General features: G+C 45.1%; 3 protein-coding genes across 3 annotated transcripts in view; all 3 read right to left on the reverse strand.

Annotated features, from left to right (window-relative positions):
* The window catches only part of LOC133896952 (phytochrome-associated serine/threonine-protein phosphatase-like), a 31,050-nt gene extending 22,044 nt beyond the window's left edge, over window positions 1–9,006 (reverse strand). Inside the window, exon 1 of the mRNA XM_062337573.1 lies at window positions 8,926–9,006. Within this exon, the coding sequence (XP_062193557.1) occupies window positions 8,926–9,006 (81 nt within the window). The remainder of the gene's footprint in view (window positions 1–8,925) is intronic.
* Window positions 9,007–10,496: 1,490 nt separating this feature from the next.
* On the reverse strand, window positions 10,497–11,983 carry LOC133897601 (transcription factor TB1-like). The gene has a single exon (XM_062338388.1). The coding sequence runs from the start codon at window positions 11,283–11,285 to the stop codon at window positions 10,566–10,568; it is 720 nt and encodes a 239-aa protein (XP_062194372.1). The 5' UTR covers window positions 11,286–11,983; the 3' UTR covers window positions 10,497–10,565.
* A 9,286-nt stretch (window positions 11,984–21,269) lies between these two features.
* Window positions 21,270–23,565, reverse strand: LOC133897905 (probable cinnamyl alcohol dehydrogenase 8D). Its single transcript, XM_062338734.1, has 4 exons — window positions 23,216–23,565; window positions 22,613–22,726; window positions 21,975–22,494; window positions 21,270–21,894 (listed from the first exon to the last, which is right to left on the reverse strand). The coding sequence occupies exons 1-4, from the start codon at window positions 23,491–23,493 to the stop codon at window positions 21,535–21,537; spliced, it is 1,272 nt and encodes a 423-aa protein (XP_062194718.1). The 5' UTR covers window positions 23,494–23,565; the 3' UTR covers window positions 21,270–21,534.
* Between the last annotated feature and the right edge of the window lie 1,947 nt (window positions 23,566–25,512).

The raw sequence follows: 25,512 nt of genomic DNA on the forward strand, positions 1-25,512 counted from the left end.
GTGCGTCGCCTTTTCTTAGGCCAAGCGACACTTCAGCTTCTCTTCCGAAGGTTTGTTTTTCCTTCAGTGCAGGGTGAAAGGATAATGATGTCGCCTAGAGGTGGGTGAATTGGCGTTTTTACAAAAATTCGTCCCCTTTTACCGTTGGCCTAAACTTGCAGCGGAATATAAACTAACGGGTTTTTCACAAGTGAAAAACCTAAATATGCTAGGCTTAACTAGTGCACAATCACCCTAAATAAGTGTGGAAATTACAATCCTAAGGTGACAAAAATTACTCTAATCTAGCAAGAGATATGCAATAAAACTTAAATTGAAAAATGCTGAAAACACTGTTCATATGCCTGAAATTACTGTTCACCGGATACTCCGGTGAAGCCCGTAGTCTCCGGGTTGTACAGGTCCGGAATCTCCGGTAAACTCCGGATTCTTCGGATTCTGTATAGAACTGAGCCCGAAACTGAATAGAAAGGATTGGTAGAGAGTTCTAACTCAAACCAAGTGATGTCGTGTGTTCCCGGAGATGATTCCAAGTAGATTCACGGAGAACCTACACTCAAATACACACAAACAAGTAGATCGAGTAATATGCACAAAGATTTGAACAAGAACTCAAAAGTAAAGAAACAAGAGAGGAGACACAAGATTTGTTTCCTGAAGTTTGGATTCACCACCGTGAATCCTACGTCTCCGTGGAGGAAGCTCCAACGAGTCGGGTATCTTTCAACCGCTTTCCTCGATCCACTCTTGATTTCTTCCCTTGCGGAGGCGAAATCGAGCCCTTCACAAACTTTCCCGTGGCTCACCACAAGCACGGGAGCTCACCAGCGACACCTAGCCGGCTAGGAGGCTTCGCCTCCAAGAGTAGCAAATGCTTTGAGAACTTCTTGTCAAGAACTCAAGTGCTCAATATTGGATTTTAGCTCACTTGCACTCAATCTTTCAATCTCTCAACCCAACTCACTTTTCTTCTCAAATCACACACTAGAATGGAGTGGGATGGAGTTCTTTTAGCTCTAAAAAGTGTTTCTTTCGAGCCCTTGCAGCAGCCCCAAAGAATGGATTGAGTGGGGTATAAATAGCCCACTTCAAAAAACTAGCCGTTAGGCTCTTTTCTGGACTTTACCGGAGTATCCAGCCTACACCGGAGTCTCCGGCCACTCCAGGTACCGAAGAATCCGCTCTTCACCGAAGTCTCAAGTACAGCACAGCTGACCTTCGAAAAACGGCGATAACTTTTGATCCCGGAGTCCGATTTCAACAATTTTGGACTCTATGGAAAGCTTATTTAGAGGGCTACACATCCCAACTGAATTCATGACCTAAAACATATAGTATCAAATTAGGAACACTCTAAAACCTATTTTAGGCACTTCTACACTTTCTGCTTCGGACTCTTAACAAGAAACTCTCACTTTGGGTTTGGTTGGGAACTCTTGAGCACTGAGACACGACAATTAGCTCACGTTGCATCCCTCTTAATAGTGCGGCATACCTATACTCAAATTCAAAGATAAAACTCGTTTCAACCACGTTGAGCTTTTGAAAAACTTTCAAGTACCGCTTCTTTCTTTCAAACCTTGAGGGTTGCCAACTTTCATATATTCTTCACTCCATCTCTTCTTGATTCTTCATATGATTGATGCGAATCACTCATAGCTTCTCATGGCCTTGCACGGTCCATTGGCGCAAAGCTTCACTCGCTCTTCACCATCGCCTTGGTCCTTCGGCGCTAAGCCATTTGCTTGCCCTTCACCACCGGATGGTCCATCGCAGCCGAGTCTTGCTTGCCCTTCACCATCTTGCTATACAAAACCATTTTGTATTCGACATCTTCAAGGAATTCATTTTATCAAATATGGAGTCCACTCTTGTTCTTCACTCTTGGCATATATGATTTCAATTCAACTTATGCCTTCTTATGGATCCTAACCCCAACTCACTCTCAGGCACAAAGCACATGGGTTAGTCCATAAAACCTAAATGACAACATTTATACCTTAAGTTACTTGATCTCCACAAGTAACTTATTAGCCTTCATGCATATTGTCAATCTTCATATAGAACCTAACCCCACTCATTCTTAAACACATAGCACACGGGTTAGTCCATAAAACTCTATTGACAAGCATACCTTTAGTTACTTGATCTCTACAAGTAACTTAGCCTTCAAGCTTATTGCTAATCTTATTGAGCTTCTTCTTTTTCTTATGAGCATCACTAAAATCTCAATGACTTTTGATGCAATTCTTTGAACTCATGACATTTCTCAAAGAATCCATGCTTCATCATTTATGCATCTCCTATGGAATAATCTAATAGCAATTCTCAATATGATTGTTAGTACATAAGCATTATCATCACTTACCCGAGCATCACCTAGAGCTCATTCATCTTGATGCATTTTCATTCTCCCTATTCACTTAGAGCTCATGCATATCTCTCATTCATGCATCACCTATGGAACAACCTACTAACAAACTCAACACCATTGTTAGTCCATAGGTATTGTCATTAATTACCAAAACCACACATAGGGGCTAGATGCACTTTCACGGGGGCAGGCACTCTTAGCCCTAACTTTGGCTCGAAGTGCGTCGCCTTTTCTTAGGCCAAGCGACACTTCGGCTTCTCTTCCGAAGGTTTGTTTTTCCTTCGGTGCGGGGATAGGCACTCTCAGCCCCCAACTTTGGCTCGAAGTGCGTCACCTTTTCTTAGGCCGAGCGACACTTCGCCTTCTCATGTATTTATATATTTTTTTATTGTTTCCTAAGGTCGAAAGTGTACGTCTTTTTTTGTTGACACTTCGCACCTCTATTTGCACCGTCCACTTGTGGCCCTTCACTCGTCGATTGGTGCGTCACCCCGCTCTTAGGCTGGCGCACTTCGACGACGAGTTACCAATACTCGGAAGAAGCAGTATTTTCTGGGGGAACTTCTACTATATCGATGTTTACAAGGGTTCCTGCCTCGTTAAAAACCTCACCCCCTAATGAAGGGGTCCCCTTGTGAGGAAAAGAGTGCAGTTCCCGTACAATTTGATTACATGAAAAGAAAAATTGCATAAAGAAAAATTACACAAGAGCCTTCGTCTTGGTCACCATCGCAGTTAGGCCTAGAACCTGTGAAGGTTATCCGCATTCCAAGTATGTGGAAGCTCCTCACCCTCCATATTAGCCAAATGATATGAGCCGGGTCTTAACGACCTTTTGACTAAGAAAGGACCGTCCCATTTACTCTGTAGCTTTCCCACTGATGATGTATTACCAAATCTTCGCAGCACCAAATCTCTGGGGACGAAGTTCTTTTCGGACATATTCTTGTCTCTCCATTTTCTTGTCTCCTGTAGATACCTGCCTAGATTTTCGGCGGCTTGCAATCTCATTTCCTCAAGGGAATCCTTTGATGATGACTCTTCGCCTTGCTCTGGTTCGTTCACGACCCTAAATGATTTGTTTTTGCATTCCTCTGGGGTCATTGCCTCTTCGTCGAAGAGGAGGTGAAAGGGCGTGAAACCAGTTGGTCTTGCTACCGTTGTTCTTAATGACCATAATACTTTAGGCAACTCTTCGACCCATCTCCATCTTGCCAGTCCCTACAGGTGCTTCGCGACACCAGCGAAGATGATGCCGTTCACTCTCTCGACGGCCCCATTAGACTGTGGGTGGTATACAGATACAAAAATCACTTTGATCCCCAGACCTTCGCAAAAGTGCCTGAAGCCTGCACTATCAAATTGAGTGCCATTGTCTACTGTTACATCGTTCGGGACTCCGAAGCGGCATATGATACTCTGCCACAGGAATTTCTGTATATTTCTTGATGTTATTCTTACGAGTGGCATGGCCTCCACCCACTTCGAGAAGTACTCGACCGCAACGACGGCATATCGCAAATTTCTTGGAGCGGCCGGCAGTTGGCCAACAATGTCAATACCCCCCCCCCCCTCTTAGCGGCCAAACCGATGGAATTAGCTGTGTCTTTGCCGAACTTCTGTTTGACCCCTTCACCTAGAACTGACATTGTTGACAACTTCGGACTATGTAATCCGCATCATTGACCGTCGTCGGCCAATAGAAGCCATGTCTATACACTTTTCTGACTAAAGCCCGTGTACCCGTATGGGAACCACACAGTCCACTGTGAATTTCTTTTAATAGATTCTATCCTTCCTCCTGGGATATGCATCGCATCAATGGTGCAAAGACTCCAGCCTTGTACAGATTGTTTCCCAAAATTTTGTAGTTTCTAGCTCTCTGGGCCATACGCTTTGCTTCAACATGATCCTCGGGCTTGTCATGACCGCGAAGATAAGCCAATATCAGTGAGCGTCAATCTTCGCTTTCGATCATAGCGACGGAACGTGATGGCTTCGAAGTGTCTCGACAGCTGGTTCAATCAGCTTTTGGTAGAAAACATCTGATGGCATAGGTAGACTTCGCTCTGCAGATTTTGCAATGAACCTGTTTAATGCCGGCAACCTCCCTGCCAAGCGTTGTGCTTGCTTTCTGTTTTGTGGGGGTTTCATATCTATTATCGCATGTATTTTTCAGGGTTCCACTTTGATGCCTCTCTTCGACACCAAGAACCATAGTAGCCTTCCGGATTGTACTTCGAAGATACATTTTTTTGGGTTCAATCTTAGCCCTGCCCTTCGCAAGCTTCCGAAGGTTTCACGCAGGTCTTCGAGATGTTGGCTCCTTCTGGCACTCTTGACCACTATGTCGTCAACATAAGCCAAGACATTTCACCCTAGCTGTGAACTTAGCACTGTTTACACCAACCTGGTGAAGGTTGCGCCAGCATATCGGAGGCCGAAGGGAATCCTCACAAAGCCGTATATGCCAAAGGAGGTTCTGAAACTCATCTTCTCCTCATCTTCCTTTGCCATCCAGACCTGGTGGTAACCCGAGTATGCATCTAGGAAGCTTAACATCTCGCTACCAGCCGCGGAGTCTACCATCTGATCAATTCTAGGTAATGGGAAGTCATCCTTCAGACAAGCCATGTTCAAGTCTGTGAAGTCGACGCACATTCTCCATTTTTCGTTGCTTTTCTTGACTAACACTGGGTTAGCTAGCCACTCTGAGTGCAATACTTCACGTATCACTCCGGCATCGAGCAGCTTTTTCACTTCAACCTTCGCTGCTTCTTCTCTTTTGCTTGAAGCTTTTCTAAGCTTTTTGCTTCCTTGGCTTCACCCTGGGATCCACATTTAAGCTGTGCTGAATGATTTCCCTACTTACTCATTGCAGGTCCTTCAGAGACCAAGCGAAGACATCGTCATTACTGCAGAGGAACATTATGAGTTGTTGTTGGTCCTCCGCCAGGGCCCCTGCTCCTATGGTGACTTTTTTATCTGGTTTTTCTTGATGTAACGGCACTATTCTGGTTGCTCCTTCTAGTGCAGCCTTTGCTGCTTTGTTTATCTTCGGCTGGATGTCACTTTCCTTGTGATTTGCCGAAGGTTCTATCACCATGTGGACATTTTGCCTTCCTGGAGTGATTCCCACTTCGATTCGTCTGGCCACTCGCTGGTCTCCCAATACCATTATGATGCCTTCAGGACCAGGCATCTTCATGCACAAGTACGCGTGGTGCGGTATTGCACCAAATATATTCAGGACTCCCCTACCAAATATCGCATTATATGGGTAATCAATGTCGACCACATCGAAGGTAATATCTTCCGTCCGGAAACTCATCCTTTCGCCAAATGACACTGGGATTGTTATCTTTCCCAGAGCATTGATTGTATTTCCGCCGAAGCCTAGCAATGGTGATCCATCTTGATTCAAATCGCTTCGACGTAGGTCCATTTTGTTGAAAGCATCAACGAAGATGATATCCGCTGAGCTTCCTCCATCTATTAAGATCCTATGCACTTCGTTTCCTGAGATGTTTGCTGTGATAACGAAGGCATCTGTGTGTGGGTAGTCTAAGACCCTCATGTCCTCTTGCGAGAATGTAATGGGAACGTTTGACAACCTTGAATGAATGTACGTTGGTCCCACTCCGACGTGGTTGACCCTTCGCACATATTCTTTCCGCTGTCTCTTAGATTCTGTCTGCTAGTTAGATCCCCCTAAGATAGCCAACACCATGTTGTATCCACGATTTACCGTGTTCACGGACTTACTGCTCTCTGGTGGTGCTTCGATCGTAGGCCTTAGTGGTGGCGGAGGTAGCTCCCCCTGGAGACTCATTTGCCTCATTTAATCCAACTAAGCTGAGGCTGCAGGTGCATATTATGGTGCCGGCATCGGTCACCACTGGTTTGCAAACGCCATGTTCTGATTGTGGTTTTCCCACGCTTCGCTTCTCCCAAAACTTGATACATGGTATATGGTTCTTGCGTGGTCGAGAGATTGCTTCGCCAAGCTCTCTTTCAAAGCCACAACCTGCGGGCACTGCTTGGTCCTGTGGCCGGCTCCTTCACCATGCAGCTCACAGTAAAACGTTGTTGGGTCCTACAGGACCCGTCCTCCTCGGCCTCCGCGGCCCCTTCCTCTACCGGTTCGGCCCGCACTGTGAGCTTCGCTTGCCCTTTTGAGCGACTTCAAACGGGCTGGAGTTAACTTGATTGACTTCTTTTTGCCTTGTGTAGTCAAAAACTTCGGGTTTCCTTGGATGGTGCAATCTGTCTCTAGGATTGCTATTGCTTGCATCTTTGGCCGATGTATGTAGTTTTACTTTGGAGAGTACCATTTCATTTTTCTGTCAAAGATGATCGAGCTCACATCTTGAGTATTCTTCCATTTTTGTTAAGCAGCTCTTGTACACTCCCGAGTCTTTTTCTTGTGAGCTTTCCTGCTATCCCTTTTATGGCCAATACGAAGGCTTTCGCCAGCGTTGTACCATCCCCTCCGGCAGACTCCACAGCCGCTTCGAAGCTCATTACAAATTCCCTTTGGTTTGACTCTCCGTCAAACATTACCACTCTGGGCATCTTGAAGCCTGGTGGCCACGGCTGGTTCTGCAGATGCATGGCCAACGGAAATTCCGAGTCTCCCGTGGACGACCACCGCCGAAGCTCCTACGAAGTTCCTGCCGTGTCTCCCGGCGGCGTCACCTGGCGAGACATTCCTTCCGCCTGGTGTAGCATATCGATTTCCTCTTGGATTTTTTCCAATGTTTTCTTAGCTTCATCTGCCCGTCTGCGATATTCTACGGCTTTTTGGCTTGCTGCCAGGATATCTAACATGCGCTTCTTCTACGCAATCTGCCTTTCCTGCTCTTCGGCCTCTTGCCTGGCTGTTCTTTCTTCCTGTGTTTCATCTTTGTTTTCATATTCTGCGAAGTCATCGAGGTCTTCCCACTCTTCGTCTCGCACCTTTTCACCTTCTTTTGCTGGAGACTCGAAGTGTGTGCTATCAATTGGTTCCATGACTCGTACCGGCTCCGCATTGATCTGGACTGCTTGGCCATGCTTGTCATGATTGGCTCTTGGTGGCGCTACTTCAACTCCGTAGCATTGCTCTCGTTCACCCGAAGCTCCACCGGTCGAAGCATTACTTGATCCTGGCAGCGCTGAAGGGGGTCTTTCGGCCGAAGGCCCGGCTGCAGCTGAAGGTTCCGGCAATGCTTCCACTATTCTGGTTGTCTTCGATTTCTTCTTGGGTGGCATGGCATCGAAGTGTTCGATCCCCGTAGATGGTGCCAACTGTTGGGACCGAAATCCCAGACAATATGGACCTTCGGTTACGGGAATGTCAAAGGTTCCTAGGGGTGACACGTGTTTGGGGTGGAACAGTTTTTCAATCACTCTTCCGGGTACAGTATGGCCCTATTTATAGCTTGTACTCGACCACTCCAGGCATGGTTTACAAGTCCTGCCCCTTTACCTACTACATTCTTGGAATATCCAGGGGCATTATGGTACAAGTGAGCATAATTACATAATTACAACTCTGCCCCGAACGATCAAAACGGGCCCTACTGTCCCGCAGTGATCTTCGTCTCCGAAGATCCGCCAAAGTCTTCTCCATTCCGTCGTCCATCATATGGCCTTCGGCCCCCGAGCAAAGGTCGGCTTCTACCTTCGCCTGCCGTGATCACTCAGGACCGCCGGCACGGACTTCGTTCTTCGGTCAAAGGCTCGCCTACGTCTTCGCCGGCACAAGAAATCGAGGCTGCGGGCGCGCCTGCACCCTTCGACCGATGGAGCTTCGTAATATTCGCCACCTTTGGATGAAGTACCTGAAACGAAATTGCAATGACAAGCATTAGATCTTTCCAGTAGACTTCGAGCTACCCTCCGAAGAGGGGGAGTGGGAGATTATCCCCACAGGCGGCGAGGTGCAAACAACAGTGGCGGTAGGAGGAGGAGGCGGGCAGACGTGAGCGGAGATGAGACTGGTCCAGAGAGAGAAATGGGCGGATAGAGTGGTCGAGCAGATAGGATTGGTAGAAATTAGTGACAGGTTATAAGGACATCCGTTACTAATGAGTTAGTCATTAGTGACGATAACAACTACAACCCGTCACTAATTACTTTACTATTAGTGATGAGTCTCATAACAATCCGTCATTAATGTGTAGGCTACATTTAGTGACGTGTGCTCCATATACCTGCCACTAATGACTGAATTATTAGTGACAGACATTAATGTGACCCGTCACTAATATCTTTAGTGACGGGCCATTTGCTCGCTGTCACTAATGAAAGCTCATTAGGGACGGGTCATGGCCGAGTCCCGGCACAAGCCACACATTAGTGACATATCAACACTGGACCCGTCACTAATAGTGCACTAGTGACGGGTACTGAGGAGCCGTCACTAATAACGTGTCTCATTTGATGGTTTCTTACGTAGTGCTTGCGTGTACATGGGTGCGTGCCGCCGCTCCAGAGAGTAACGAGGCAAGCAAAACCCTAGAGGCAGAATGAGTGTGTTAGCGGGAGGGGGAGGGTAGGAAGCTCACGTATTCGTAGAGGGACTGGAGCTCGTGCTCGGTGAGGTGTTGGCACCCCTTGACCTTAGAGATCCACAGATCCAAATCCATCGGGATCACTCGGGATGGCGGAATCCTATAAAATTGAGGAGAAGAGACTCAGAACCCATGGATCAAACATACCATCTGGTCATGAACTTCTTGGACGCCCAAGCATGCACAACCTTATGGAACACTTGTACCAAGAAACACCAAAAACAATCTCATGTCAAATCATGCATTACTACTTCTCGGGAAAATCAAATCTGATGCGATGTGATGCGGAAAGGAATAGGGAGGGGTGGCGACCTCCTGGCCGGTCTACGCAGTGACAAAGGCGGAGGAGGGTTTGGTCTCGTCGGAGTCAGAATCGGCACTGGCATCGGCGAACGGGGATGCGTGGGTGGCGACGGCGGAGGGTGGCACGAGCAGATCCTGACTGCGCTGCATGGTGACATGGATGGTGCCACCAAGCATGGAGTGGGACGGGGTACCGCCACCGGCGCGACCACTGGCAACGCTAGCATGGGTGTGGGCATGGGCAAGCAGTCCATGGCGAATCGGCTGTCGTGGACCACTGGGTTCGATGCTTGTCGTCGTGGCGAGCCGTAGAACAACGGTGGCTATGGGGATGCTACTGAGAGGTTGCTCTCATCTCCCTACCAAGAACCGGACACGAATCATCAGCATCATGTATCAAATAATATGCAGAAAACCCATGGATTTGAAGATGAAGCAAAAAGATCCTAGCTTTGAGAGGAGGTCGAGCAGATCCATGCCAGAGCTGGCGCCAGAGTAGCTGCCGCTCTGGTGGCACCGGAGGGGCGCCAAGGGGTGACGTGGCTTGGGGCAAAAGAGCGGGCTCTTGGCGACGCAAACGATGGGATGGGACGGTGGAGCGAATGATGGGATGGGACGGAGATGGCGGCGATGTGATCAACAGGGTGGGGAGGGGATGGCGGCTGCAGCTAGGGGAGTGGAATGGCAGCGGTTGTAGTGGGGGTAGGGGTGATGGCAGCGGTGGAGTAGGCAAGGGCGACTAGATCCGTGCAGCGTTTGAGGGATTCAGGAGGGAGGGGGTTGGGGTGGGGGCAAGCGCTATCGGGGGCCCACCTGGCAGCACGTGTGATTAGGAGATGGCGGAACACGCACATATGCTTAGGGAGGGGAGGCATGATGTCATGTGTGGGACCTATGGGAGGGTAGATCACGGGAAGAAAGCACTACATGCTTTTTAAGTAGTATATATATATATGTATATATATATATATATATATGTATATATATATATATATATGTATATATATATATATATATTATCACATCCCATGGGATTATGCAAACAACACAAGCAATCCTAGCTTGGTATATATGACAACTTCATGCAGAAACCTATGAATGCCCAAATTAGAACGTGGATAAGTGGATCAAAGCCAAATCAAACATTAATCTAATAATATCAAAGCACAGAAACATCATATGACATAATATTTGCAGATAATACTAGCTTAAATCAGTACACGTGCATACTAACTAACAATAGTAGTGAAGTGCTCGACGAATCAAGACCTAATTTAGTTGCTAGCAGCTACTAGTATGTAGAAACCATGCAAAAGCTAGTACTAATAATATTATTGCATACCGTCCAGGAAATCACCGTCTTCCTCATACTCACCGTCGTCGTCGCCTTCTCCTCCGCTGTTGGTCATCATCTCGCCGAGGTCGTAGTAGTACTCCCCAAGCACCGGCGCGGCCGACACAAGGCGATCGAGCTCGCAGCCGTGCTCCATGAACACTGATCCGCCATTTCTGCCCCCCACCTTCTCCACAAACCCTCCCCCCTTCCCTGATCCAGCAGCTGCAAATGACGGCGGGGATGACAAGACAGCGTCGCTGCAGCCGACGTTGCGCTGAGAGGACTCGGTGAGCCGGTCGATGGCCGGCTTGGACTGGGTGAGAAGCCAGTCCAACGTCTTGCTGGCCTTGTCGAAGCCGAGCCGGTCCTGCAGAGCGAAGAAGTCGCGGGCGACGTCGAGGGACAGCCGCATCCGGCGGTCGCGGACACCCTGTGCCGTCCGGATCTTGCTGTGCCTGTCCGTCCGGAACGGCCGCTTCCGCGCCCTGGCGTGGCCTTGGCCGTCGGCGCCACCACTACCTCTCTCGGGAGCAGCGCGCGGCGGTCGGAGCACAGCCTCCAGGGTCTCGGAGTTGAATTGGCCGTGGCCGGGGATGAAGTGGTCGTAGTGCTGATCCAGATGCGATGCCGGCGGCACCATGACGAAGCCAGTAGGGTTTTGCTGTGGGGGTTCTTGGGAGATGCCGAAATGGTGAGGGTTACGGTATGGTAACATCTGTGTACTACTTGTACAAGCTTCCTAGTGATGAGAGATACGAGATCTAGCTAGTTCTTGTCCGTTCAAAACAAAAGAGATCTAGCTAGTTCTAGAGCTACTGTCACTGCTGCTACTTCTTGATCTTCTTCTTCCTCCTGCTCGGTTCTTCTCACATGTGAGACTACCTAGCAGATCTTCAGATCAAGAGAGTGTCTCGTCCATTATCACAGCTTTGTGTGTGTGAATCAAAGCTTAAAAGGGGTAGAAAGGCTAGAGAAAGAAGGGGAAAAAGTTGGCGATGGTGAAAGGGGCGTGTGTGCTGCCACAGGAAGCAGATCTAAAGATGGAAGTTAGTGCGTGTGTGTGTGTGTTTTGGTTGGTTTGTTTGATAGATTATGCCAGTGGCTTTGCAGGAGAGGGTGAGGGCTAGTTTGAGCCACACAGCATTAAGAGCAATGGCGTCGCTGGCGATCAGCTACTGTTGCGTCACTGAAGAAGCTTGGGGTAGCTGCTAGCTGTGTGACCGGCGTTGGTCTGCGCGGTATGGTATGGAGGAGTTAGGAAGGGAATGATGAACGCATTATTGTGGTCGAGGTCGAGCGATGGAGCTTAGCTAGGGCGGCTACAGTGGTGCACTGTAGGGACACGTGGTCAGGCAGGCGTGGGAACATATGTATCTGGCTGGTGTCTGCAGTGCAATACATATGGTGGTACGATTTTGTATGACTTATTACGTACATGTCCGTTCAACTTCTCTACTATATAGTATGTACTTATTATGCTGTATGGTACTACTTCATATCTTAAGGACGCTTATATGTGGTTAATTCGGGGTTAAAATGTGGCTAGAGGCTTAACACCAGTAGCTAGGTTGGGTAGAGAAAAGATGATCTGGTTGAAAAGCCTATTAATCCCCTTATCCCTCTTAATTCTCTCTTTGAGAGAGTACAAATTAAGGACACACAAAAACTTCTCACAGTTAATTCATTCTACACACGCACCCGCCGGACTTTAAGCTTCACGGAACGTGGGTATGTGCTAATTTACAGTTAAATGTTTGCGTATGTCCTCTGATTAAATAAACAAAAATAAGTGGCCTGGTGAGTGGGAGGGTGTTATTTACTCCCACGTCCCATCCCTCATATTAGTCCTATCTGACTTTGAAAACCGAATTAAAACCATATATAGAATATTCTAGATCAAATCTTGATCCTATCTACAAGTTTGTGTATAAGTAAGAAAACTTTTGCAACTATTATATAAGTGTAGTCTATTGATAGAGTACAAAATTGTTTTGAGCAGCTTCATATACAGTTTTCATAGAAGTCTTAAATTAAACATATAAAATATGGCATGTCTATTATATATACAATGAAAATAAAAATATACTTGAAATATATATATATATATATATATATATTAACGCACCAAAAAATAGTAATTTTACTTCACAACCGGAAAAGACAAAAACCATCCCACAACAGAAAAAAGCAGTAATTTTACTCCAGATACTGAAAAAATCAAGAAAGTGGGCCATCTTGCAAGCCTTTAAATAGTGGTTATTTCCTTCTCTCCCCTCTAATTCCTCACAAACCACTGAAAATCTTCAGATCCGATTTCGTAGCCAATGCTAATGGGGGCGATTTGAGAGGGTGGTGAATCCCTCCGTCTTCACCGATGAGCCAAGATGTCATCCATAGGTGCAAGTGCTCTCTCTAGTCTCCACCATCGACCCAATCAACATACTCAGCGGCGCCTCCATGGCGGATGCATGCGTTGCTCGGTGGCGGCGCCATGACGGGTGCATGCACTGCTCGGCCGTCTTCGCTCATAGACCTCGGCGGGCACTCCCATAGCGGCACCACCCACGATTATTGTAGTGCTTGCCGGGCCAAGTGGCGGCACAGTAGTTGTTATGTCCTCCCCATTTCCTTCAATCTAAGCGTTGGGTTTCTTTTATGTACAGTTTTGATCTTGAGTTAATGTGATGTGTTGAGGGAATATTTCTGAAATATTTTTCAGCATAGAAAGAGATATGTTGAATAACATATTATGATAATTTTTCACATTTGTTTGGTTCAATTTTAAGTGGACAGATAATTTAGTTCATGTTCTCCCATTATTTTTTATCTTCATGTCTTTACTAGACCGAAAACCATAATCGTAATAACCCAAAAACTTTAAGTAAAAGATGCAAATTGTAAATAGGAAACAATAATTGTTACAACAGAAAAAATATCGAGGAAATGCTGAAATATTTCTGTTGTACATGGAAATTGTATTTTCCTCAATCGGAAAAGATAATCATCAAAACCAAAAAATGATAAAAATAATCATAAAAAGCAGAAATAAGTGATTTCACGCATCACATATATGGTTACTTATCATTTTACTGATTTTTCATTTTCTTCATTACTCAGAGATTATCTTCCTAATTACGTAATTACTTTCCTTGTTTAGAGAGGAAATTTCACAGGCTATTATCCCTTTCCTTGATTGACTAAGATCATTTCCTAATTATGTGATCAATTTTCTTATTTTGAGGGGAAATCGCGTAGGCTGTTATTCCTCTATATTCCATATATGGTACTGCTGCCAACAACTGTTTTCAGGTTTCTTAATAGGTTTTTTCCTATTTTATAACATGTATTTTCCGGCATTCCTATTTTATAATGTGTGTTTTCCTATTCATAGCTTGTGTTTCTGACTTTCCGGTTTCTTAATAAGTGTTTTCCTATTTGTAATGTGTGTTTTTCTGTTTCATAATGTGTGTTTTTTGGGTTTCCGGTTTTTTAATAGGTGCTTTTCTATCTATTTCCTTATTTTGCCAGGAGATATTTTTCGGTCGAGGAATAGGTATTTTCCGGCTTCTTAATAGGAATTTTTCTATTTTATAACATGTGTTCTCCGATTTTCTTGATTTATAATATTTGTTTTCTTGTTTTATAATAATGATTTTCCAGTTACGAGATGAAAAATTCATGTGTTTTCCACCCACATACCTGTTTGGTCACTCTAACACAAGTTTCCTGTTTTTCAATATGTGTTTTCTTGTTATTTAAAATATCTTTTCCTGTTTTATAATGAGTGTTTTTCCTGTTTTTCTGAGCTGCGGGCTTATTGGGACACTCCGACAAGTTAAATTGGTCTAGACGCTGGCGTGTTGAATATTATTTAAGGCGCAGCGCGTTATATGGGTTATATATATGATCACTGCCTCAAAAAATAGAAACATTTATCACTAGGACATGATCTAGTGTTTAGGAAATTGGATGAGCTAGCGTGAAACCAGTATCTGATTACTCCATCGCGCATCTTCTATCCACAATTCAACACATATTGGATGTTGTTGTTTTGCTAATTTCTGTGTATTTATAATGCTACTAAGCAATCCCCCTTTTAAATTCATAACCAAACTGTACTTTGCAAACTTCTCAAGCCTTACTCACCTATCACTCTTAAATCCTTTTTACAACTAGCCAAGGGACCGAGCGCTTGCTCAGTTGGTGGAAATGTGGCACAAACTCAAAACTCCAGTACTATCTTTTCTGGGACCAGTGAGGTATATGGGTCACAAATTTTCTCTCTCTCTTTCTCTCTATGAACTTTTGCTTGCTCTATTTTGGCTAAGAAGTTGCTACTCAAACTTTGTCAAATAATGCTCAATATGAAGGGTGCATGGGGGTGTCTGAGGGCGGCCAGAAATAGATAGACTCTAATTAGGTTGTGGAGGAAAAATCGAGTGGATAGTCGAATCCGACTAGGTAGTTGAACCCGAAAGGATGGTCAAATCTAACTAGGTGGTCGAATATGAGGAGGTGGTCGAAATGACTAGTGATCGAACCTGATTAGATGATTAACTCGGCTAGTGGTCAAACTCGAGTAGGTGGTTGAAGCCACTAGTGGTCGCACATGAGTTGATGTTCGACTCGACTAGAGACACATCTCAGCTATAGCGAACAAGGCCAGGCCGAGATACTCGATGACTAAATCAACAAAGACTCGACACTAGAAACTAGAACACGATGATTCGACCAGCAACAAAAACACCGACGATGAACTCAAACTCAACAACGTGGAAACTAAAAACAAAATTGTGAAGGGCATAAAGAGGTTTAGACAGCGGAAAACTAAGATCTAAATTTTTTTTGTCGAACAATTTTCTGGACTCTAGGTAATAGAACACGATGAAACAAAGGGGATAACTGAGATTACCTAACGGGCAACCGAAGCTCTGATACCAATTGATGTGGGTTTGCTCGATCTTCCGAAGGTAACATGATAAGTCGATTTGGTGAAGTGTCGACGTTGATGATCCAAAGTCTCCGAATAGAACAGATCGAGAACCCTCGCAACCACTACACCACTACTCTGTGGTTATCAACTGTGCCAAGACATGATTGAATTCACCAAGAAGGCTTTTCCTGTAAGCGAATCAAGAATACAAGTAAGAACAGGTAGATCCAAACCGAATATTGCTGATTACTAATGAAGTGCTTGAGTTTTGGGGTTCTACAAACCGATATACGACAAAACTGTCTAAAATAGAATAGTCTAAGCAAAATATGAGCCTAAAATATGATGACTATTGTATATTTATAAGGGATGTGAGGAAGTCGACCTAGGGTTGTGCAGCCATGTAAAAAGGTGTACACAACCTGGACTCCGATCCTGACATGATTACATGACCAGAGTAGGTCCAAAATAGTGATGTAGCACATTATTCGGATAAGGAATTTTTTGTCGAGTCTAGATCCATTGGAAAGGGTTCGTCATAAACTTTTCAGCAAGTACAAGAATGCCTCAATTGGACTCCATATGCGAGAGTTATACCCATTTTACTAACGCGATGTCCTGAGACTCCAAACCGAATTCTGAGTTCGACTTGAGCTCGACTTGTTGTTTGAGTCAACTGGCACTCGAGTGATTACGTCCAGGTGAGCTTGTAATGTCTTTCTCATATTCCTAAGCAATAAAACATCACAATAATTTAGTAATAATCCATCCAAGAAGGAATGAATAGCAAGGGACGAGTTCACCTGGTGGTTTAATTGTCGCGCACATGCTCTTGTAATTGGCCCTTGTAAGTAGTGTTGCTTGTATCTGAAGGAACCATATCCTCATCAGGGTCCCTCTATTTATAGTCGCGAGAATAGGCCAAACAGAAAGGTTTGGTGCCGTCAAGATCCGATAACGACGGCTAAAATTCTGAGATCACCTCGGGTGCATGGTGATTCAAAGCTGACGCGTCGGGCAGAAGTTGAGACGTTAACAATGCATTATGGCACGTCCAATCTCCGTGCAGAGGGATGACGCGTCATTATGACACATTAAATCAAATGTTGCGGTGAAAATGAGTACGAAAGGGAATGTGTTTTTAATGTTCACCTGTCCGACTATTCAAATTCACTCAATGATCATAGCATAACCACAGCCATACGCTCATAGGTTTATAGCTTCAAGCGTGTGGCCGAGAATAATGAATTGATGCTTACGCACTACTCTCCACTCAATCCAGTCATCGAGCAGAGAATTGGGGGCTACATCGCATAATGTCGATGTTTATGCTTCACTCTCTATTTAATTATCATGCTAACTAGAGAGCCAGGAGTTAAATTGTTTAATGTCAGCATTGACGCTCTACTTTCTACTCGAACTCAATTATTGAGCGAAGAGTCAGGGGCCACATCGTGTATTATTGTATGCAACAACTCTACTCTCTGTCTTGATTATCACATCAAGCAGAGAGTCAAAGGCTACATCTCATACTTTCGATGATGCGGCTTTACTCTCCACTTGATCCAGTCATCGAATAGAGAGTTGGAGGCTATATCATATACTTTTGATGGTACATGTATGTTCTTTCTTACTCTCCAATTGGAAAATCTTTTCCTCGACCAGGGAGTCGGGGATTACATAATAATACCATATTTTGTAAATACACATTTTTTGCAAAAGTTTATATTGCTTTGCATCGACTGCATTGAATAGAACCAACAGAGTCACGCATTGGATTGATGACGAACAGCTACACCTCATAAGGCATAACAGCACAAGAGATTGTCAGACATCTCACGCTTAATGGCCAACAAGGTTTTGAAGTTCTAACCAACATCTCACGCTTAATAACATTTTACAAGCTAAGATAAGTATTCGAGTCGAACCTCTTGGTCGTTGGAATGAGTGAAACGATGTTTGACATCTACCTCTTGATGGTTACTTTCTTCTTCATCATGCTAGTAGCTGGGACTAGTTGTTTCAAAGGGATGACCAGGGAGTCCAATGAGGTTAAGAAAACCAATGCCTACAGAAAATTAGCCCACAATTACTCGTCATCATTCTAGACTTATCGAATAAATCCTCAGAGGAATGAACAGTTTAAGGAAGCCAACTTGACATGATTTACCTCTCTTAATGAGTCATCAAGTGCGATGGTCTCTCGAGGAGGTGATTGTGGGGATGCACCAGCCGATCCCTATAGTAAGGCCCCACATCCAGACCGGACATCAGTTGTAATATAGTCGATAATCAAGGTAGCAGCTAAATAAGCAATCATCTAAGGATTCAATTTCAGTACCAATTGATTTTTTCCTCACGTACGCTTGAGGGGTGGTGGGTCAGACGGCGAGGATGATCTCTTAAATTGAAGAGACCCTTTGACCTCGTATTTTCCCCTTTTTGCTAGCACCAGAGGAGGAGGTGTCCTCCTAACAGAAGGTTGTAACCTGGAATAAAAAAAATGATTCATGTCAAAACAACCAACCAGTAATGTTTCCTCCATCCAAGCAAATTCTCATCGGTGATCGAGGATTCTTGAGGGAGTAGGGTTGAACAAGGCATGGTTGCGCCTCGTCAGCGAACAATTTGCTCAATCGAGCAGCAGTGTCCTACAGGGATAGGGCTAAAGGAGAGGAGTCAATCGAAAGAGTTCAACTGCAATTACATAAGCAGTAAAATGCTAATTAAATATTACATCCGGCCTTGTCCCGGGAACTATCGTTATTTCCGGCATAGTCCCAAGCGAAGCGATTTTGCGCTTTCAAAGGGTTTGACCATCGACTAGTGAACTATTTGGCCACATGCCACCCAGTCAAACCACTTTGCCTAAGCTCACCAATCTTCTTGATGTTGTGTGCAGTATGGTCTAGCTTGTAGTGCTTCTTCGACTAGGATGGATTTGGGTGAGGTTGGAGGCCCTTGGCCCTTATACATTAAGGGATAGGTGACCGGGTCAGGGTTGGAAACGTAAAATCAATTCTTGTTCCAATATTTTTGCTAGGAGGATATTAGCGCGACCGGGATATAGGAATTCTTCATTCTGTTCCATAGTTGGAAACCACAACCGCTGACACATTTATTGTCAATATTTCTTTTCAGGTGATAGAAATAATGGAACAAATTTAAGCTCGGTGTGATACCGAGGAAGGCTTCGCATAGGTAGACAAATATGCTAAGCATGGTGATTGAGTTCGGATTCAAATGGTGGAGCTCAATTTGGTAATGGTCGAGTATGTTGAGAAGAAACTTGGAAGGGGAACATTGAAACCACAACGGAAAAATAATTCAAACACCACAATTTCATGATCAAACTGGCAGGATAGGAAGCCATCCATGCCGTGAAAAGGAAACCAAAGAATAATAGCGAAGATATCAAAAATTTGTGCATAGTTCCCCACAAGACAAGAACCTTTATTTCAAAATTCAAAAAAAAGAAAAATGAAATCGAAAATATTCGAAGATGGCAAATATTCGGAGATGACTATGGCGGAATAAAATATTGGATCCTCGATTGATCGCCTCCTCACCTGACGCCAACCTCCAGTTGGCAAGCTCACGAGAAGGGATGATTCCTTCGCCTTCAAGTTCCTAGAGCTTCGATTCTTGCATCGTTGAGATCACCCAGGTCTCGGTTAGGAGCTTTATCTCATCCAGTTGCTTGGGGGAAGCGTTGATATCCTTTAAGTTGGATTCTTTCTTAGGCGAGGAAGTAGAAGAGGCATTCACGGAAGGCCTAGAGGCCATGGGGTGAGATTTCTGTGTGACTACACGTGCTTGGGCGAAGAAAGGCGAGAGCTTGAAGTAGGAGACTAGTGATGAGAGGATGAAAAATGGCCACAATGCAGGTTGGTACAAATAAATAGCTTGGTACTTGATGTCTTCTTTTGTTACCATTCTCGTTACTGTGGTGCCTCGTTCGGTGTGAAAGACGGGATGATGGTGTTGTGCGAATCTTTGCACGCCCATTTGAGTGCATTAAATGCATCTATACCCAATAGTTCAAATTTTGGAGATTTCTTTTTAACTCTACTCAGCGACGGATGTCGAGAAATTGAGTTTTCAAGACTTTCTTGAGTCTTCAGTACGAACAACGGTAGGGAGCTCGACCAAATAGTGTTTCCACTTGATATTCAAAACATGATTTTCTTTGCTCGATTCTTTCAACTGCAAGCTTGATTTACCCTACTCGACCAGGCTTAGACTTGGCAGTACTCGAGTAGGCGCTTGTGGAAATCCTCCCTGCTGAGTAGACTTATGTGGCTACTGTCGAATATCTAACTATAGCGTATATGCGCATAAGGAGTGCACCATACATGGATAGGGTACACCTTACACCTGATGAACAACTCCAGATATTATAGATTCGAATTTGCAGAACTTGATAGACTTGGAGATCACAAAAGCCTATAATATGAAGGTCTTGATCGGGTTAACCAACTCGAATACGACTAGTATCCAAGTTGAATTCGATTAGATTCGACTAACTTGCATTGACCGACAAGATGAAGGACTTCCTATTGACTATGGCTGGGACTAAGGCGATGCCAAGACCCCTTTATAATACGAAACCCTAACTCCTAGGGGGACAACGAACAACAAATCAATGCCTACACAACTCGACACAAGCACCAAGACTCTAGCATCGGAGATACTCGATGACTTTAATCCTAGATTAGTTTAGATCCAATCTACTCCATTGTAATAGATTTAGTCACCTTGCATGTATTCGAAACAATTCATATAGAAAATCATCCACACAGGAGTAGGGTATTACTTCACATCATGGGCTCAAACATGTATACATCGTCTGTCTTATTTGCTGCTCAATCTTTGATCTCAAAGGTACCCCAATTCAATTACGGATACACTATTAGGAACTAATCTTTGACACTAGGTTCAAGTATTGCCTGGACTTAGTAGGTATTCATGATGCTTAGTAGCCCTTCAGGATTTCAAAGACAATCTCTTCATGAGCATATTTATATAGATTTTGAATCAATGAGATGTTTGTTAGATAATATGGTGCCTATAAACATGAGTCATCCTTGTAACTTGTACCATGTATCATTATAATATAGAACTATCTCCAGTTATTTTCTTCCCTCTATATTGAAGGGTTTTTCTACGTGAAATTATGTACATCTCGTGTCCATCTATTCCTAATACGCATTGTCCTAATTTATGATGAATCATTTTCTCTATTGGTCGGCCTCCCTCCATCTCTCCCACCCTCCCTCCGTAGCTGTGATCACTGCCTCTCTCTCCCCCTTCCCACCATGAGGTCGGGTTTCTTCCTCTAGCACCATTGCTACCTGACAAACTTGCAGCTTCACACCTTGTCTTAGTCGGTAGACTAGCAAGATTCATCCCACTGTCGTTTGTTGGTGCCACTCTCCACTACCACATGTCACCCCCTATCCACCCTTCAAAGGTTGGGAGTAGGGTGGACCTCAAACCCTATTCCTGTCTATAATCCTAACTTCATTGGCAATCACCGGTGATCAACATTAGAGAAGACATCAACCGGCCCAACCCTTACATCGATGGTTGCCACCGGTGACCTACGTTATATAAGACAATGACTGCCCCAACCTAACTTCGCTTGGCGCTAGTGATACACCTTGCGAAGACGGTGACTAGAATTTCTTTTACTTTTAGTTGCTTAAAAACTAGTATATTCATATCTTTCAATCTCAGAAAACCCCCCAAAAGTGAGAAAATGCAAAGAGAAAACAGAGCACAGCTTTAAATACACAGTGCTATGTAAAAGTGTTCACTTATCAACAAGCATCGACCATCCTTCGGCATCTAATTGCAAAGACTAGAACACCGTGTCTCTCTTATTTGCATATGAAACTATAATAACCACAAACCCGTAACACAAGACATGAACTTATCAACAAGCATCGACGATCATTCGCGGCAGCTAATTATTGAACTCATTCGGCAGCATTCCCATAAGCAACGCAGCCTTCAGAAGCGACGGTGCCTAGGTGGCGGAGCCGAGGCTGCCGGCGACGTCGATGACGAAGCGGTAGCGGACGTCGTTCTTCTCAAGCCGCTCGATTGCCGTGTTGACGTAGTCCATCTTGATCACCTCCACCTCCGCGCCGATGCCGTGCTTACCCGCGAACTCCAGCATGGCCTGGCAGTCCCTGACGCTGCCGACGCTGTTCCCAGCGATGCCCTTCCCGCCGGGCACGATGGCGTACACCGGAAGCTCCAGCGGCTTGCTCGGCACGCCCACGATCACCATCTGCCCCATCGGCTTCAGCAGCGCCAGCAGCGGCGTGATCGGGTGCCACGCCGACACCGTGTCGATGATGCCGTCCAGCGTGCCCGCCGCCGCCTGCGCAATTGGGAGAGTTGCAGATGTCAGTTGGCGTTCGTACCAGTGAGAGGCCGCGGAGGGGAGATGTGACGTAACACCTGCATCTGCTCGGGGTCGCGGCTGACCAAGAACTCGTCGGCGCCGAGGTGTTCGAGCGCCTCCTGGCGCTTGCTGGGGGACGTGCTGATGACGGTGACCTTCATCCCGAACGCCTTGCCGAACTTTACGGCGACGTGGCCGAGGCCGCCGAGTCCCACGACGCCCAGGTGCTTGCTGGCCTCGTTCAGGCCGTGGCGCATCATGGGGCTGTACACCGTGACACCGGCGCAGAGCAGCGGCGCGGTCCTGTCCAGCGGCAGGCCTTCCGGGACGCGAACCACGTAGTGCTCGTTCACGACGATGACGTCGGAGAAGCCACCCCGCGTGACCGCGCCGCCGTGCGCGTGGTCGACGCCGTTGGAGGTGAGGACGACCCCGGCGCAGTAGTTCTCGTACCCCTTTCCGCAGCACTCGCAGGAGCGGCACGACCCGACGTAGTAGCCCACGCCCACCGTATCGCCGGCCTTGAACTTCGTGACGCCGCTGCCGACGTTCTCCACCACGCCGACGATCTCGTGCCTGCGCGACAACCAACGGGGAAAGGCCATTGCTTGATCTCAATTCTTGTTCTTGCCTCTAAACAATTCGCAATACATCGTTTGCTACGTGATGTGATCATGGTGGTGAATTGATTTACCCGGGAACAACAGGGTACATGGCGTTGCCCCAGTCGTTCTTGATGATGTGGAGGTCGGTGTGGCAGATCCCGCAGTAGAGCACCTTGATCGTGACGTCGTCGTCTCTCTCATTCCTGGAATTGTGATCAACAGGTAGGATTCCGTAAACTGCTACTGACTCTGCCAAGTAGGAGCTCTCAACATTTATTAGGCAAAATGGATTCCTCCAACAGGCACCAGATTCAGTTAAAAACCACGTGCGACAGCTATCTGAAAACAACAGTTCAACCATCTGGCTTTGTATTTTAAATTTAGTTGTTTTAATTCCTCTTCAGGCTCCAACTTATAAATAAATCGTGTCTCAGTGTTAGTGAAACAAAGAAGTTTGCCCAATTTAGAAATCTGTAGCTGTGGTGTTAAACTATTATGACTGCTAAAGTAGTTTTAGGTCCATTCAGTCTCGAGAGGAAAGCAAGATTTAGCCTTCTAGGAACTATAACTCATCCGATATTCCAAGAACACGGCAGAACAGAGGCACACATGAGCACAGCAGAGTGCTCAACATTTCAGGGACAGTGACGACGAGAAGAGGAGCGTACACAGCTACGCAGAGATGCGCGTACCTTCTCGAGAAGCTGTAGCGGGAGAGGACGCCGGTGGGGTCCCTCGCCGCCCAGCCGAGCGCCGCCTTGCCGCCTTGCTCCATCGCTTGCCCTGCCGTCGTTGCTCTTGGCCTGTGCCTGTGCCTGTGCGGTCGCAGAGCTCTCGAGGGCGAGGCTGCAGCGACACTAGCTGTTGCGAGCTTGCTGTGCTCACTGACTGTGGTCAGGCGAGCACCAAGTCGGGGGAATGGCACGGGAAGACATGGGCTGTGGATCTGGATGCGAAAATGATGTGGCATTACTGCTCCTCTACGAGGGATGGGAGTCTTAAAGGATTTTCCAGCGTTCCAAAGGGAGCGAGGCCATATTTATTTAAGGGAACTGGCGTTTCATATTGGAGTGACAATTTCATATATACTTACATTTCGGTCGTAACATGAACTATGAATGAGCTGATCGTAAATAAAATATGTACTGTAATTAAATTTGAATCTGCACAAAACAAATTGTAGAGTGCTTGGAAAGAAAAAGCCGAGTGCTGTGCTTTTCTCACTTGTCACAGTATTATACAAGAAAAACGTAGGGCCCATAAAGTGGCAAGAAAGCCAAAGCAAGCAAAAACAGCTGTTGGTACGCCGATCTAGGAGTATTATTCTTGTGTTGTGATTCACGCCTTGATATTTTACCCTGCTGTGTGTGGCTATCCTTTCTCAAAACTGCATCTGATGTTGGATCTGAACGACCCTGTTTTCAGGGACTGCGTCAGGGCAGCCATCATGATTTTGGCTGTGGGACAAGCCATCTGGCTTCTTTTTTTTCCTTTGGATTTGCTAATTCCTCACCAAAGGGGTATGGTACAAATGTTCAGGTAAATTAAGTGATTAAAGATGTGCTTTAGACGACATTAGTTTATTTTTCTCATTTTATGCGTGGTACTCTCTTAGTTTTGAAATAGATATCATTTAAGCGCACAAAACAACATAAGGATAATTTTTTCTCCAAGTAATGTCACACCTTTTATTCAGTTCTAATTAAAATATTTAATGGCTTCATAATATGGGCTTTTTGGGGAAACACTTTTTAGAAAACTCGAAAGGGCTCCTTTTTTAGAAAAGAGAAGTTACTAAAATAATATATATTTGAGAATGGAGTGATTACTTCAGAGAAGATGGAGATGGCACGATTTACTTTAAAACGAGAAGTTACAAAAATAACAAATATTTGTAGAAAATGGAGATGGCACGGTTGATTTGTGTACTTTTTTTAAAAGCACGATTTGTGTATTTGTATGTTCTAAAATATTCTGAAAAAAGTTATAGAAATAGAATATGTTGGAACATGTTCACATGCAACAATTTGTGAAAATTATGAACATGAGTGCTATACCTTTTGTAGGAAAGTAATTTTGTTCACTTTGCGTTTTTGTGATTTTACATGAGGTTTATTTTTTCTGGGATCCTATTTTCAATTCGGATGTTTCTCTCCCCTTGCCACTCAATTTCTTATTCATCTGATCCACGCCAAGATGCATGGTTTTCGAGCTCCTCCTCTTGTGAGGTTACGGGAGGGGGTTTCTCCGGCAAGGTTCCGACATGGTTAGGGTTTGAGGTTGGGTTGAGTGGGATCACCAAAGAATGGCAAGTGTTGACGATCTGTAAACAGCTACCGATATATTTGAAGGTAAGAATAGGGATACATGTATATCGTAGAAGGAGTATCATGAAAAGAGATACAGATTTATATAGGTTTGGATCTCCCGGATGATAACAACCCTATATCCTATCTTGCCTTGATTATCTCAGAGCATATGTACAAATAGTATGAGCGTGTATGTCTAGTCTGAATATAGGCATATTGCTCTGTATTCTTTGTTCTAAGCCCTAGTCGAATGATGAGGTTGTCTATTATGGATCTTCGATGGGTATAGGGTTTCTACCCAACTAAGGCTGATCTAGGGTTTCACAACTCCAAGGATCTTGAAGGCGTGAGTTGCTTTGCTGTTGAAAGGCTTGTTGGCTTGTGTTGGCATAGTTTGGATGTACCCCTCCCTTCCTTTTATAGTCAGGGTATGGCAGGCATAAGCTACTCGGACTCTTTTCCAGCATACATTCTTTGTATCATAGATCATTTGAATATCTAGGAGAGACCTACAAAATTTGAATACATATTCCCTATCAGGTACTATTGCCTACTCGTTGTTTATCTACATATCTTAGATACTTCATGTTGGTTACGAACCATACTCGAACGAGTAAATAGCACATGCAAAGTGGTATTCTTTGTAGATACATCATATTTATAGAATATATAAATAATTA

This window comes from Phragmites australis, chromosome 17 (genome assembly GCF_958298935.1).
Source record: "Phragmites australis chromosome 17, lpPhrAust1.1, whole genome shotgun sequence".
Taxonomy (NCBI): domain Eukaryota; kingdom Viridiplantae; phylum Streptophyta; class Magnoliopsida; order Poales; family Poaceae; genus Phragmites; species Phragmites australis.

What these genes read in the sequence shown, in the direction of transcription:
- LOC133897905 (XM_062338734.1), bottom strand. Translation starts at nt 23,493, where the DNA reads ATGCCACATCATTTTCGCATCCAGATCCACAGCCCATGTCTTCCCGTG. An exon ending in ATGTACCCTGTTGTTCCCGG is followed by an intron (nt 22,495 to 22,612) that starts GTAAATCAATTC and finishes GTTGTCGCGCAG; the next exon opens with GCACGAGATCGTCGGCGTGG. An exon ending in GCGACCCCGAGCAGATGCAG is followed by an intron (nt 21,895 to 21,974) that starts GTGTTACGTCAC and finishes CCAATTGCGCAG; the next exon opens with GCGGCGGCGGGCACGCTGGA.
- LOC133897601 (XM_062338388.1), bottom strand. Translation starts at nt 11,285, where the DNA reads ATGTTACCATACCGTAACCCTCACCATTTCGGCATCTCCCAAGAACCC.